General features: G+C 39.8%; 1 protein-coding gene across 1 annotated transcript; it reads right to left on the minus strand.

Moving 5' to 3' along the window:
• Window positions 1-277: 277 nt before the first annotated feature.
• On the minus strand, window positions 278-11,072 carry LOC120424388 (1,4-alpha-glucan-branching enzyme). The gene is made up of 4 exons (XM_039588489.2): window positions 10,627-11,072; window positions 9,914-10,083; window positions 1,613-2,303; window positions 278-1,554 (listed from the first exon to the last, which is right to left on the minus strand). Exons 1-4 carry the CDS (start codon window positions 10,725-10,727, stop codon window positions 447-449), a joined length of 2,070 nt encoding a protein of 689 aa, XP_039444423.1. The 5' UTR covers window positions 10,728-11,072; the 3' UTR covers window positions 278-446.
• Window positions 11,073-16,691: the final 5,619 nt, after the last annotated feature.

Here is a 16,691-nt window from a genome sequence, read left to right on the forward strand (position 1 = left end):
TCCGCTTTCTACCCCCAATGTGTCCTGCACGGAGAACCTGGGGTAGCTTATGGTTGACCTGGGGAGCCCGAGGAATTATGCCGTAGGTGGCTCGTATAGTCTTACTCACCTATCCTCGCGGCAAGGTCTTCCGTAGGTCTACACCCGAACATGCGACGTGGGACTGCATGAATCTTCAGCTGCTGCCGGAAGGGTGTATTCCGAAATTACCGAATTACCGTATGCAACCCCTTAAATACTTATTCTAACCCCATAGTATTTGGAAAAAAAATCACAGCAAAGTTTACCCTATATGGCAACAATAGCTTTATTTATTCAAGTATAGACCTAAATATACTCAAAAACATGCAACAAAAAATAGTATAATGATTAACAACAATAATCTCCAGTTCGCCGAATGTTCGTATCACCCACCAATCGTTACAACCAGCCCTTTTCCCCATATTCTAATCCACCGGGGCTAGCACGATGGCAACACGCGACGGAATATACACGTGCATAGAGTTCCGGCGACCGTTCCAGCCCTCCGGGAATGTAAGATGCTCTACGTTTTTGTCGATCCGGTCGAACCCACCAAACTCCTTGTCGTCGGTGCTCAGAATCACCTTGTACTTGCCGGGCCGTTCCACCCCGATGCGGTAATCGGTGAAGCTCTTGTTGCAGTGGAAGTTGAACACGAACAGCAGATTGTTCCGCTCGGCCGCGATCGTTTTGTCGTCCTCGTGCTTGCAGCTTACGTACGCCGGGTTGCAGTTCAGCCAGTGGTGCTGCTCCTCGGTCATGTTCATGACACGATCAAACTCGTTCAAGAAGCGATACTTGAGATTTTGATCATCGATCAAGTGCCACTGACGGCGGGCGTAGTGGAATGATTCGTTGTTGCCGATACGCGGAAAGTCCAGCCACTCCGGATGGCCAAACTCGTTGCCCATAAAGTTCAAGTACGCTTCGCCGCCCAAACTGTGCGTAATCAGACGAATCATCTTGTGCAGTGACAAGCCACGATCGATGATCAAGTTCGCGTCAGACATTATCGACATGTGGGTGTACATCTCCTTGTCCATCAGCCAGAAGGCGATCGTTTTATCACCCACCAGGGCCTGATCGTGGGACTCGGCGTAAGCGACCGTAGTTTCCTTGTACCGGCGATTCGTCAGCGTATGCACAAGATTTCCGATGTTCCACGCCTCGTCCGACGTACCCTTCAGCAGTTCAATCCACTTATCTGGGATTGCCATTCCCAAGCGTGCATCGAATCCGATGCCACACTCGGCCGTGGGACGACACAGCGTTGGCATGCCACTAACGTCCTCTGCGATGGTAACCACGTTCGGATCCAACTTGTGTAAGAAAAAGTTTGCAATGCCCAAATAGATCAACGCCTCCGTGTCCACGTTCAGCCCAAAGTACTCGTTGTAATCCCCGGAGAAACCTTCGCCAATACCACGCGAATGATACAACATGGACGTAACTCCGTCGAAGCGATACCCATCGAAGCCGTACTCGTCACGCCACCAACGCAGGTTCGACAGCAGAAAACGTAAAACTTCAAATCTGAAACAAAACCAAACGGATTAGAATCACAACGTTGTACAAAATCTTCAAATCTCACTCTGAATAGTTGAACAAGCGGCTGTCCCACAGCGAGTGCTCTCCGCGCGATCCATCGTGGAAATAGCAGGCATTCGTCCCGTCAAACTGGTTCAAACCGTCCTGCGTGTTCTTACTGGCATGCGAGTGGACCACATCCAGCAGCACAAACATGCCCAGCTCGTGCGCCTTGTCCACCATGTACTTCAACTCCTCCGGCGTCCCGAACCGGCTCGACGCCGCGTAGAAGCTCGTAATCTGATAGCCAAAACTGGCGTAGTACGCGTGCTCCATAATGGCCATCACCTGGATCGTGTTGTACCCGACGTGCTTGATCCGCGGCAGCACATTGTCGGCAAAGTTCTTGTACGTACCGACGCCCAACTCCTCCGTCGCAATGCCCACGTGGCACTCGTAGATGCGCATGGCGCGGGGCCGTGCCGGCTTGCGGTGGCGGAACATGTACTTCTCGTGAGCCGGAGGGTGCCAAACGCGCTGCTGGTAGTTGACGCCCAGCGACTTTGGCGGCGGGACCACGTATTTGGCCCACGGCGAGAGGCGATCGACCAGCTGGCCGTCCTGCTTGCGCACAATCACCTTGATCTCAGACAGATGCTTGATTGGGCAGGAACCGTCCTGGTTCGGGGGAATCTTCAGTTCCCACTTGCCGTAGGGCAGCTGCTTGTACGGGGTGGCCTCCCATTGCCAGTTGTCTGAAAGTAGATAGTGAGAAAAGATATTGATAAAAAGGATTCTAAAATTCATTATGTGATAAATGATGTATTATGACAAGGCTGTACGGATTTTTTCCTTGCCATACGGAATTTTTGTACGGAATTTTTCGCATGATACGGATTTGTACGTAATTTGAACAAATTTTTAAAAATTGTTTGTCTTTTTTTATTTGGCCAAAGCTTTTGCTAATAAGAAAGTTTTATTTAACAGTCAGTTTGATTTTCAAGGGACTTGGATAGTTTACGAGGTTTCTTCAGTCCAAAGTTGATTATCAATAATTCTACTTTATCAATACACTCAAACCCCGATGGTTTGACACCAACTGTTGTCAAACGAACGGGGTCACGTTTTAGTTTGACACCCCTTTTACACGGAGTTCACACACACTACTAAACGTCTGTTTTGAAAGTGTGCGTGAGCGCCGTGTAAAAAGTGACAGTTCGTTACTTTTTAGTTTGACTTTGACCAACCAACGGGGTACAAACTAAAAAAGTGTCAAACGAAAAAGTGACCAACCACCGGGGGTTGAGTGTACAACCAATGCGCCATGGGTTTCCTATGTACATTGGTCCTTTTGAAAAAGTAAGCGAGAATTCTCAGGTGAGTTTTCAAAAAGCCGTAAGAGCCACCGTGACCTCTTACACTAATTTTTGTTTTTCTCGAAAATGAGACAAAATTTCATTTATTTTTAGTTTGGGGCACTTGAAGGACGTGTAGATGAACAATCTCGAGCGTTTTGACGTAGACTACGTCTTTGTCGAAGGTACTGGGGTGCCATTCCAAAAAACCCGGGCCGAAAGCCCTGGATTACTGCGTCATCCGTCAAACGCTTATATCTTCCTTCCCTCTAATCGAATCGACACGATTTATGTTCCATTCGATTCGAAAATTATTCAGCAATTTGCTATAAAACTTTCATTGTTGGCAAAATAGTTTAACTATTAAAACAATTGAATGTTTTAAAATGTTTTCAAAATGCAGAGATTTTGCAAGCAAAATGAGCGCTTCCCACTCACGGACGGGAATGTCAAGTACCTATTTTGAGGGGAAAATCACCCGAGCAACGCGACCGAGTGTCGGTCGCGAAAAAGGAGGGGAAGTAGCGGAACGAAACCATATATAAGAACGCGCGCTCAGCCCATTCTATCATTCACGTCTCAGACGTCGGACCGGCAGCAGCAGCAGGAAAGCTCAGCCCAGAGCAGCAGCAGCAGGAGAGAGACCAGAGCAGCAGCAGCAGGAGAGAGAGGGACCAGAACTGCAAAAGAAGCGCGCCATCGCCTTCTCGTCGTCACCGTCAGCCAGTTGCCTCTCGATGGCCGGACCGTTTGGATCGTCCCACCCGGGACGAGGCAGCAACAAGATGAGGCGCGCGCCTGCGGCCTTCTCGCCGAAAAGTTGCCTCTCGTGGGTCAAGCCGTGGTTGTGAAACTTCCAAATTCTAGTTGTTAAACTTCCCAACTCTTCGGAGTTGCCTCACTCCCCGTCCCTCGTCCCACCCGGGGCGAGGCAGCGCAATGAATAATTACAGTTTAAATTTCAGGAACAAAATTTGGTTTTCGGGGGCGACGGACTGCACAGCTTTCTGAGGCTGCTCTCGCCCCCAACCCCTCTCCCTCCCCCTCATTCTGCTACCAAACATTCATTCGGTTCACAAAAAAAATTGTTTTTCGTTCTTCTCTTTCCTTCCTCCATTCGATGTTGTCTAGTCAAAGATTTATCAACACATTCAAAGTATGTTTACATGGTAGCTGCGGTTTTGTTCGCATTAGATTTGCCATCTCTTTCTAGTAACGTCATGATTCGAATTCCCGGACGCTTCGAAACCCGGACACTTCATCTTGTTTCATGAATTATTTGGATATAAGTTCACATTATGAATGTCAAAACTGTGTTATTTGATGAATTCCAACATTAACTTTCATTTAAAGTTTGTTTGAACGCTGTAACAAACGCCAAAACAATTAAATACAATAAAATTATAAGTTTACCAAAAATGCGAAACATTTCAACTGAAATATTTCATAGGCGTTCGAAGCACCGGGAAGGCAAAGCAGAAATTTATGGTTTCGATTTTCTTAAATTCTAGCAAATTTTTATATAAACTATCGATTGTTTTGATGTTAACAGCTTATTTGAGACCTAAAGAATGACATTCACTAACATTTCAGTCCAAATTTGTGCGATTCATAAGTAAAATCGAGTGTCCGGAATTCGAAGCAAAAGTGTCCGGATTTCGAATCAGCTTTTATCAGTGTCCGGGATTCGAAGCACAACAAGTCATTTTAATTTTAAAATTCTGATGAAAAATTGTTACAAAATACATATTTTGCATGCTTTTTCTTGAAACTGACTGTTTATACTACATCCTGATGATATTTCTACATTTCCAACTTATTACATGATTTTTTGCCAGCTATAACAAAAATAATATGCTACTAAGTGTCCGGATTTCGAATCATGACGTTAAAAGTCAACTCGAGCCAAACATTTCATTAGGGCACAAAACCAAAAACCGCGATTCGAGAAAATCGCTTGCAAAAAATGGACAACTTGTTTCAATTCCTACTGATGATACGACAAAACACATCATTATCCTCAACTCTGCTTAAATGCTTCTTAATTTTTGTTGATTTTCGCAATAAAACTCATAATTTAAGAAAATCTCGCTATTAGGCCCTTTTAACTTTTCAACTGTTGTTCATAATGGGCCCTTTCTAAATGCAATTTCGAAGAGAGCTGAAAAGGCACTAAAGCGCTGTCACCGCATTGTTGATTAGAATGATGTTTAGAAATAATGAGGAATTCAGTAGAAATTTTGATAATTGGTGAAGTTTTGTGATTGAATAGTGTAAATAAGGTACGTGAAACATAACAATTTTTCTAAAGTGTACTGAACAGCAGCCGCGGGACCGTATTAAATATTGTTTTTTGACGAAGTTTTTCTCTGCAGAAATCCTTGGTGAAAAGTTAACCAAACTTTTTTTTCAGGTGAATTAGTGTCAATGCATGAAAAGTTCACTTTATAACACAAAAAGTTCCTCAAGTACGAGAAACTAACGAAAAATAAAAGGGCACATTTGAACTTTTTTTTTTGGTTTGCAGTGAAAATGGTTATGTGCCCTTTTGTGTTTTTGATTTTTTCAATAGGAAATTGTTTGTTATCAATCTGATTCTTGGAGGGCATGTAGGGAGTGTACTAATGAATGGAATAGTGGAATAATCCCGAATGTTTACGTTTTGGTTTTGTGCCCTAATTAAATGTTTGGCTCGAACTCTATCGGAATTCAATTCGAATCGTATATAAATTCCGTTTCAACAACCGGTACGTACACGGTCCGATTGGATTTAATAGGTGTCGGGGGGTCCATCTCGCATTCACGATCTTATTCGTTAATGTATTTCAAGTATCTAGCTAATTCATCAAAATTAAAAAATGGAAAACTCTGTGTCCACATATCAAAACTTTACGTAGTCTACGCCATTCCGGTTATGTCTGTGACATAACTACTTTGACTTTTTGATATTAATTTTTCATAAGTAGGTCGAATACCGATGCAAAAAGGACTTTGTTTACCAATGGCTCTTACGACTTTTTGAATATTAATCCGAGAATTATTCTTTTCAAATTCCATACAAAACAATGATTTTCCAATGTATCCAATAAAAGGTTCAAAGGCTTTCTAAAGCTTGTTAAACCATTTGAATTAAAAAAACCTAGAGTTTTGTTTAAAAGGTCCTATAACACCAACCAACAAAATTTCTGCGCAGGCTCAACTCGAGGGGAAGCATGAAGTTTGGGGTCCCCAGAATCACGTGCACTTTGAAGTTTGTATGGAGAATTAGTGCTGTTCGCTACTCCCACATATTGCATGCAATTTTTGGATTGTATGCAACAGCGACGAACCGCCCTAATTCTCCATATTTTTTTTTGGAGAAAAACCATTCGGCCCTGCCTAAATATTTTTGAAATATTCAAAGTGCACGTGATTCTGAAGACCCAAAATTTTCCCTCGAGTTGAGCCTGCGCAGTCATTTTTTTTTCAATTTTTGAATTTTTTTCTTAAAAGAAAACTTGACATTTCAAAAACTTTCAAACTTTCAACAAAAAATGGAAGAACATGAAGATTTGATTCTGCAAATCACAGTTTATTTTGTGAATATTTTATAATATGCATATCATAAGCACTCTGATACAAAGTTAAATTTGTGAGCTGCATAAACGACACAATTTTATATTTTAAATCAACATGTTCCAAATTTATCTAAATATATGACACTTTTTGTCATATCATGGTTTCATATCGGCAAATGGACCGCAGTAAGCCGGGCGTGCGGACAGACGTGTTTTTTCTGCTGTCGTTTTTTCTACAATCGGTTTTTAGAAAGAACGCGAAAAACGTGATTGAAATTCTTCGACCGTTTTTTGTGTTTGTACCAGGGGGGCGACATCTATATCTCACTACAGGCAGCTCACCCGTAGCCAACACAAGCTGTCAACTTCGGCACCAGAACAAAAGAACAGAGGGCTTTTGGTAATTTGATTTGGTTAACCGCGGTGGATTTTCTTGAAATAATTCGAACTGTCAAAAATCCACCAAAGGATCTACCGGTGGATACTTTTCTACCACAGTTTTTTGTGTGATCAATGTGGTAGATGTTTTGGTGGATTTTTGACAGCTCGAATTATTTCAAGAAAATCCACCGCGGTTAACCAAATCAAATTAACAAAAGCCCTCAGCTGTTCGTTACGGAACCAAAACAAAGCAACTGCGCACTGTAAAAAAAAAGTACAAAAACTGCAGGCATAAAATGGAAACAAAGTAATTATTGTTTTTATGTAAAATTTTACCGCAATGTACGTTTAAAAGTTAGTGAATGTTTGTGAGGTGATTTTTATCAATTTATTAGCAAAATAAACTACTAAAGTAGGGATTGTTAAGAACACATCGGGCCGATGACCTCATTTAAAGTTGTACTTTTATCACATGAAACGTCTGTGTAATTTGACTTTTACTACAGTAATTTTTATAACAAAAATTGAATTATTAATAATGATTTTGTGAGAGAAAATACTGGGTGGGACAATTATGCGTAGAAGTACGATGGGACAAACAGACTTGATGTTGTTTTTTATAAGTTTTATAAGATTTTCCGGAATCGGTTCCAGAGTGGCTAATGTTGTCACTTTTTGGCGTAAGAACCTTCCTTGGACTTATACGAACCCAACGCAACAAAGAGCACCTCGATCCGACGCTCCGTACTGAACTGATTTGCGTTCGAACAAAACCGGCGATTTTTTATATATATACATAGATTTATAATTTTTAAACATAATTAAAACTTTTTTATATAGACAATCAATAAAGCCGTACTATGGAGTCTCGTCGTTGCTTTTTGCGAGGCAAGGCCTGCTTCGATCGTGTTTGGCCTGCGTCGTTGTTTCGCGCGGGAAAAGAGGAAGAAAAAGTGTTTTTACCCAAATGCCACTTATTCATCATTATATACACGCTGATCCCTGTTTTGCCTGATGGGATTGGAAGTTTACAGATAGTTCGAGGATCCGTCTGGTTCTTGTTCTATGTTTAGGCGGGGCCAGACAATGCCCAATGACCTCGGAATTGGGCCGCTAGGATCTCTGCCATTCTGAAATGGGTCATTGGAAGCAGCGCGAGGGCTGTCACCACCTAATACCCGGGACCCAACCCAAGTCTGATACAAATTATACTTTCCCATAATTTCGCTGCCGGCCAGCGGGTATTGGATTGGACCACACACACACACACACACACACACACACACACACACACACACACACACACACACACAATCAATAAAGCCGTACTATGCAAGAAATACTGTAACATGCGAAAAGCGCACACACTGTCACAGTTAGTAGAAGTGTCAAATGGACTATAAATACAGCCATGGATGGACGTTTCCGCAATTGGATTGAGCAACTCATCAACAAAAACAAATTGCAGCTGTTTGGAGATTCGGAGAAAGGCTCTCATTCGTGTGTCGTGCGATAAAAGCCTTGACGCTGAGTGTCAAAAAAGCGGTGAAATGTTTGGCCCTAATGGGCAACTAGCAATTTGCAAAACGGGAAGAGTGATATATTTCTGGAGTTTTTTTTTAAGCGAAAATTTAGTTTATTGGACCTTTAAAAGAACTCCAGATTAATTCCTTTATTTCTTATTCAAGAGGAAAAAGTGAATTATTCTTGTCCACCAAAATTGTAGATAATGACAGCATATATCATTCTCAAGTGGCAGATTCCTACCAGATTGGGTGAAATGCACAATTTCCATAAATTGGGTACTAAAGCCCTATGTTAAATTTTTATGTACAACGGTAAAAAACACGATTAAAACCCAATTCTGATCACTTTTTTTCATTTTGATGCAACAAAAATTATTGACAAGCCAACATTTCTTCGATGGATCAACTATGGTCCCCTTAGAATGAGCTGTCAAGTAGGACATTTACTGTCAAGAAGAGCCGAGAAGTTTATTTTTAAAAATTGAATTTAAAATCCATTTTAAATCCATTGCGGCCGTTCAAAGCGTCATTGTACTCAGAAAAATAAGGTTTATCGTTGTGAACAATAATATCACAAATTTTAGCTGAATTTTAGGACCCAATTAAGTTTGGTAGACCCAATTTAGGTACTAGGACCAATATAGGGACATTAGGGTGGTCCAAATTAGGGCTTGCTCGGGGCTATTCCCTGAAGTTTTTTACCTGTGGAAAGCGCAATTACTATCCAATTCATACCAATTCTAGGGACTAAGATCTTCATAAAATTTGGAAAACCATTGGAAAAGCCTAGCCTCTGCCTCGATTTTTTAGGTCAAAATAAGTATCTGTACCAATTTTGATCCAATTTAGGGGTTGATGGTGAGCGCTGTAGTTTTTATTGAAGAAATTGAGAAAATGTTTGGGGAAAACATCGCTTCAGATTTTTTCTGGCAGTTGAAGCTAGTTCCGCCAAAATTCATCCAAGGGTAAGATTCTTGTAGGAAAATCTATTCCCTAAAGGTCTAAAACATTGTCGAAGGGTGCAAGAAAATTCGAGTTGACTTTCCAGTTTAACCTTGTTAAATCAATTGTTTCTGCTTAGAATGTCAAGAAATAAGAAACGTTTACTAACATACACCCTTTTATTGACCGAGCAAACTAATCTCTTGATAGGAGTGCTGTCATGTCGATTGCTTCCTTGATAAAAGATTATGTCTTAATTGCTTGCGTTTTCTTATCAATGACTTTGACAATGTGAAACGTTGGCACAGTAGAGACAAGTAGGACAGATGGCTGATTGTCGCTTTATTTTGCAAACAATTGTGCATTTGTTTATGCATTATTTTATAGGAAGTGTCGTAATTAACTGATCACTAGATTGAGCTCCTTTATAATAAGGACGTCATAATTAATTCATGAACTAATCTGTTACATGCTGACATGAGTGGATAATCAAGTCATGTTTTAAGGTTTATGTCGTATCTTCCATCATTTGATCGGGCAGAACACCTTTGAAATTAATTTGATTAAACGATTAACTAAATTCAATTAAGATCTCTCTACTCACTGAAATCCCCGGTCAGGTACAGCTGCTTCGCTCCGGGTGCCCACTCGCGAGCTGTAACACTGTTGTCCGCACCGATGTGCAGCCCGTAGTACTTGTATCCCTGGGTGAACTCCTCCAGTCCACCCTCCATCTGCTCGAAGCGGGCAATCCAGTTCTTGAGCTCATTATTTCTAAAAATAAGAGAGAAAAAACGGCTTCGTTAGCGTCCTGTTTGTTTGAGTTTTCGCAGATGCTCTCAACGGTGCGGCCGGTCATATGCGTTTCGACGCCGGTTATTGCATAACGAAGTCAACAACAAGACAACAACAATTCTTCTTCCAAGTCGCCGGAGTTGGTGCGATAATTGGTGGCCCCACACAAGTCTTATCAACACTTTCAACATACGGGTGACGACGACGCTGTGCAAATTAAAACATTGTTCACAGCCAGGATGATGATCTTCACTCGGGGTGCCCTTCTTTCTTTTTTCTAACCCGGCGCGACCTTGAATTGACATTGGCAGTGCGTTTCTTCAATTATTATTTCTTTCCCCGATTACATTGCTTGCTCCAGGCGACTCAAACGTGCGGTCTCCCTAATGGGAAAGGTGACTGCGTGGACCACCTCACGGTGGTGGCCTGCACCAGTCTGGCAAGGTCTCAAGTTACAGTAATTCGACTCCACACAATACCTCTCACAAGATTTGAGGTTATTCCAACGAAAGTTCGTCTTACCTCCGGCGGATTTCCGTCTCGTGAAGCCGCAGATAGCCATCAAGGTCCAGCAGCTTCTCGATGCCGGGGTTGGCCGGATCGACCGGGAGTTGCTGCGACATTCTGGATTTTCAAAGAACTTCACTTGCACCACTGCTCTGAACTGACCACGGCAACGACTGGCACTACACTGAGATGATGGTGATGATGATGATGGCGGCAGTGTGTTTTGGATGAGCCGGGCCGGGGACTTGCACTTGCGGGGTACGACCTTCGAAACCTGCGGGCAGAAACACGATCCGATCGTTGCGAGGGCTAATCCTCGACTGACGAGCGGACCGAATGCACTCAACGAAGTGCACTGCGCTCGGTTTGTTGGTCGTGCCGAAGGGAATTGTTTACATTTGGATTGTGCATAAAACTGCAAGCTGATAACAGAACCGCTGCTCTCCGTGTCGAGCTTCGCGGGTGTACACGTTGGGCGTATAAACAAAAGATGCACCTGCTCCCTTCCTCCCACTGTAGTTATTTCACCCCCTTTGCCGGTGTTGTTTCGGGGGTGGTGGGTGGCGACGTCGCGACGCCCGACTGTTTTGACACACCCTTACCAAAAATCATGATTTTTTGAGTTCCAAATCCCACTTTTCATACGATTTTTTGAGTTCAGGTACTACAACCATAAAAATGGTTATATGGGTTGAACTGAAAAATTCGTATGAAAAGTGGGATTTGGAACTCAAAAAATCATGATTTTTGGTAAGGGTGCATTTCGATGTGCAGCGATCACTCATTTTAGATAAACAAGGAGGCACTCACTTGTAATAGGGTGGTTCCTCGAACAATCAGTTTTTACCCTCTAATGGCTACACTGAAACCCCGATGGGTTGACACCAACTGTTGTCAAACGAACGGGGTCACTTTTTAGTTTGACACCCCTTTTACACGGAATTTACACACACTATCAAACGTTTGGTTTGATAATGTGCGTAAGCGCCGTGTAAAAAGTGACAGTTCGTCACTTTTTAGTTTGACTTTGACCAACCAACGGGGTACAAACTAAAAAAGTGTCAAACGAAAAAGTGACCAACCACCGGGGGTTGAGTGTAGCGAATTTTGGGTTGCCAGTTCAGTAAAATAAATAACTGAACTCGATTCAGTAATCATCACATTTAAGGCTGGTATGCAGATCGGAAGGAAAGGGGTCAAGAAACAACTTTACGAACAGCAGAACAAACGAGAAGGAATGATTTCTTGGGGCTTTTCTTCACCCTCTCTGGCTTGCTTTCGCTGCCGCTGCTGCCCATTTGAATTTTTTCTTGACCGGTTCCTTCCAAAGTGCGTATACCGCTTTACTGAAATAAACGGTACGGTAATAAACTTTACGGTAATAAACAAAAACATTGCTGAAAAATCAGCAACTGCATATCTGTCAAACTGAAATGTCACTTCTGACTTATTGTTTGGATGCTGCCGAGAGAAAATCCTCTTTAAAATGTGTGTGTTTTTTTTAATTTTGTATTGTGATCTTTAGAAACAAAGGTAAGAAAAATGTTAATAACAAATGCCTCGATACTAACCACCTGTTTTTGAGGTTTGGACGATTGATGAAATAAATGATTTAATGCTGAAATTTCAGTTGTTTTGACAACCATTTTACTGAAATTTCAGTAAATCATCTGTCAAAGTGACAAATATCAGTATACTGAGAATTGGGTACTAAAGCCCTATGTAAATTTTTATGTACAACGGTAAAAAACACGATTAAAAACCATTTCTGATCACTTTTTTTCATTTTAATACAAAAAAAAATTTGTGTGAGCTGTCAAGTAGGAGCTTTTTCTGTCAAGAAGGACCGCGAGGTTAATTTTTCAAAATTGATCTAAAAATTAATTTTAAACTCTTTGTGGTCGTACAAAGGGTCATTGTACTCAGAAAAATTAGCTTTATCGCTGTTAACAATAATATCAACAATCTAAGCTTCATTTTAGGACCCAATTCAGTAAAATCTAAATTACTGAATCGTTTACTGAAATTTCAGTAGATAAAAATTCAGTAAAAGTTTATTTATTTTACTGAAAATTTGGTGTGTGGAGATCAGAAGGAAAGGGGTCAAGAAATAGCTTTACGAACAGCAGAACAAAGGAGAGGGAGCCTTTTTCTTGGGGCTTTTCTTCACCCTCTCTGGTTTGCTTTCGCTGCCGCTGCTGCCCATTTGAATTTTTTCTTGACCGATTCCTTCCGAAGTGGGGCCGAACAATGCCCAGCGACCTTGGACTTGGACCGCAAGGAGCTCTGTCATTCTGAAATGGGTCGTTGGAAGCAGCGCGAGGGCTATCACCTAGAGATCCTAAATAGGGAGACTGGTCGAAGTGAATTTGACGTACCCAAACAGACACGAGTTTGACGTATCCAAACGAGCATTTGCCTTTACGCCAAGCAAAACTTATGATATATCAGTGTTGCCAAGCTCAAAACATACGTTGCCAGATCGATTTAACAAACTTAGACCAGTTTCCCTATTTAGGGTCTCTACTATCACCACCTAATACCCGGGACTGAGATGAGCTGTATCAGCATTCGGCATATACAAAGTCTGATACAAATTATACTTTCCCATAATATCGCTACCGGTTAGCGGGTATTGGATTGGACCACACACACACACACACACACACACACACACACATAACTTTTGAACTGTTTTTCTAAACTTCATAATATTAACTAGGGTCTTATGGGACCCCAAGACGGATCGAATGAGGCCAAAACGGTCTAAATCGGTTCAGCCAGTCCAGAGATAATCGTGACACACAGACATTTGTTCAGAATTTGATTCTGAGTCAATAGGTATACGTGAAGGTGGGTCTACGAGGTCGATATAAGAAGTTCATTTCTCGAGTGATTTTATAGCCTTTCCTCAGTAAGGTGAGGAAGGCAAAAATCCGGGGAATCGATTGGTGATGGCTTCATCCACCGCAAAGGCAAAGGGTCCTTTTTGCCTCAATTCCCCATTTTTCAAAAAAAAAATCTTCAAAATCGCTCTGTATTTAGAAAGGAGGCTTTGTGATGCCATCCAAAATACACTTATGTTATGTGAAAATGTCCCAGGAATCCAGTAAAAATTGTACCACCGACTTGAAGCAGTGCACATATAGTCGCTCTGGCACCAATCGAAACGAGCGATTTCCACTCTCGCCGCACTTTTTCTCTCCGCCTTTTTCTGCCAAGCTTTATTTGGTATTACATACTCGATCATGTTGTTTTGATCGACGATTTTTTTTTGTAGAGGGATGAGCACATTTTTTGTTTATTTAATTAAAAAAAAACATAAATAAAATATAATATTTTAATCTGCAGAAACGGCTATCATCATCATCATCCAAAACCTCCGAGGGCAACACGCAAGCGCTGATGCTATTTAGTTTGACAGAAAATGCGGAGAGAAAAAATTCGGCAAGAGTGGAAATCGTTCGTTTCGATTTGGTGCCAGAGCGACAAAATGTTATCAGTGGCGTTTATCCTCGCGTTCAACAAAACATGTCGTTACACTCAGAATTAAAGTTGATATGTTTGCGAAGCCGGTTCCTTCCTATGTGCGTATATGCACTTCGGAAGGAATCTGTCAAGAAAAAATTCAAATGGGCAGCAGCGGCAGCGAAAGCAAGCCAGAGAGAGTGAAGAAAAGCCCCAAGAAATCGTTCTCTCTCCTTTGTTCTGCTGTTCGTAAAGCCATTTCTTGACCCCTTTTCTTGGGAGATGCGTATTGGCCCTAACCAGAGAGAAGTTAAAAACAATACTCTTTGGTCTAATACCTCCTTAACAGGCTATCGTAACCAATAAAACAACAAAATACAATTCTGATTCACTAAATCGTTGTAGTTTCATTAAAATTATTTATTACTTAGCGAATCCGCAATGGATTTTTATTCGGATTTGGGGCACCCTATTGCGATTCCATCAAATTCACCACGGTAACTCACGGCCAGTGTGGTGAGTTTGCGATTTTGACATTTTAGGTCTATTCCCGTACCTGCAGAATTGCAGAATTTCTGCAGCTTCTGCAGAATTCTGCAGCCAGCATAAGTCACTTTTTTGCAGCACGTTCCCGTACTTTTCAGCTCGTTCTCTTCATCTCTCTCTTTTGCAGAAGTTCTGCAAGGAGAGAAGCCGCAAAACTTTTGCCTGGGTAGCGCGTTCCAGTACTTTTTCTGCAATATTGTACACAGTTGAGTGGATTTACTCAAATTGGGTATTAAAGTTTTTTTATTGTTAAAAAAAGGGATTGACAAAAATTGAATTGAAGGAAGTTTCCCTCTAGAACGGGGACTTATTGTTTTATGCAACTCAACATTTTATTTAAAAGATGCTTATGCGACGACTTATGCTTAGGTAGAAATTATACATTGGAAACAATTCAAAACTTTTACATTAGGTAAAAAAATAGAAATGAGAGTTGCAGGTAAGTTCAACAAATCTAATTTAAAAAAAATGACAAACAAAGGTTTAATATAGAAGGGATCATAAATACATGTTTTGATAACAGACCATTTGAAGGATTTTTTATTCAGGATAACATAAATAAATTATGGATGTCACATGGAAGAACAACGGTGACGCAGCAAAATTGAAAAATATTAGAAAGTATATGAATCACAAACTCAAAAATATGGAAACACATAAATTTAAAAACTCGGAAATTAAGAAATTCATAAATAAAAATATTAAAAAAAACTAAGAATTTTTTATTGAGAAACTAAAAAAACATTAAATCAGGTATTTGAGAAATTTGAAATGCAAATATTTATATCAGAAAAATAAAAAAAAAATCACAGATTCAAAGCTTAAAAAATTCAAATAATTAAAAATTAAGTAATTCAAAATGTTAAAATTAAAAAAAAGCTTAGTTTAAAAAAAACAAAATATAAAAAAATAAGGTTGAAAAATATAAAAGTTCAGACCCTAGTTCAGATCTCAAAAATTCAAATATTTTTAATTCGAAATAAAAAATCAAAAGTTTGAATATTTAAGAGTTTAGAACATCAAAATTCAAAATCTACAGTTAAAAAATTCAAAGAAATTATAATTTAAAAAAAAGTAAAATTTGAAAATTTTGTATAAAAAACAAATTAAAAAATCAATTATAAAAAAAGATTCAGTTGGTACTCTGTTATCCGAAGACCTCTTCAAAATTTCTAATCTCTAAATTCTCTAAATATGCGTTTCTAACCTAGAATATGACTCCAAAATATGTGTATTTTTTATGATTCAAGATGGCGGCAAATTAAGAATTTAAGAATTCAAGTATTTAAGAATTTAAGAATTTAAGAATTTAAGAATTTAAGAATTTAAGAATTTAAGAATTTAAGAATTTAAGAATTTAAGAATTTAAGAATTTAAGAATTTAAGAATTTAAGAATTTAAGAATTTAAGAATTTAAGAATTTAAGAATTTAAGAATTTAAGAATTTAAGAATTTAAGAATTTAAGAATTTAAGAATTTAAGAATTTAAGAATTTAAGAATTTAAGAATTTAAGAATTTAAGAATTTAAGAATTTAAGAATTTAAGAATTTAAGAATTTAAGAATTTAAGAATTTAAGAATTTAAGAATTTAAGAATTTAAGAATTTAAGAATTTAAGAATTTAAAAATTTAAAAATTTAAGAATTTAGGAATTTAAGAATTTAAGAATTTAAGAATTTAAGAATTTAAGAATTTAAGAATTTAAGAATTTAAGAATTTAAGAATTTACGTTGCAAAGTAACCGCCGACAATACAAGTCGCATTCTCAACACCAGTCCGCAGTTTGTGTGCGCGTCGCCGCTTTTTCAAAATGTGCACCGTAGACAAAAACAGTGTGGTTCTGGATTTTTGTCAACTCCAAAACCAACCAAGCCCAAAGCTTGTAAAAAAACTTCTCGCTGACCTTCAAATAAACCAAGAAAACTTGCGAGCATTGCAATTATGCAATAGAAGAAGAATAGCCGTGCTGCAGTTCGCCGATTCAGCAATGGCCTCGTCCATCATCGACAAACCTCTGGTATATCAGGGTTGCAAAATCCCGATTTACCTGGACAACAACGCTACGG

This window comes from Culex pipiens, chromosome 2, assembly GCF_016801865.2.
Source record: "Culex pipiens pallens isolate TS chromosome 2, TS_CPP_V2, whole genome shotgun sequence".
Taxonomy (NCBI): domain Eukaryota; kingdom Metazoa; phylum Arthropoda; class Insecta; order Diptera; family Culicidae; genus Culex; species Culex pipiens.

Bases quoted from the DNA above. Each gene is read 5' to 3' on its own strand.
- LOC120424388 (XM_039588489.2), bottom strand. From the start codon at position 10,727: ATGTCGCAGCAACTCCCGGTCGATCCGGCCAACCCCGGCATCGAGAAG. The intron at 10,084-10,626 runs GTAAGACGAACT...TCTTATTTTTAG, and splicing joins GAGACGGAAATCCGCCGGAG to AAATAATGAGCTCAAGAACT. The intron at 1,555-1,612 runs GTGAGATTTGAA...GTTTTGTTTCAG, and splicing joins CGCTTGTTCAACTATTCAGA to ATTTGAAGTTTTACGTTTTC.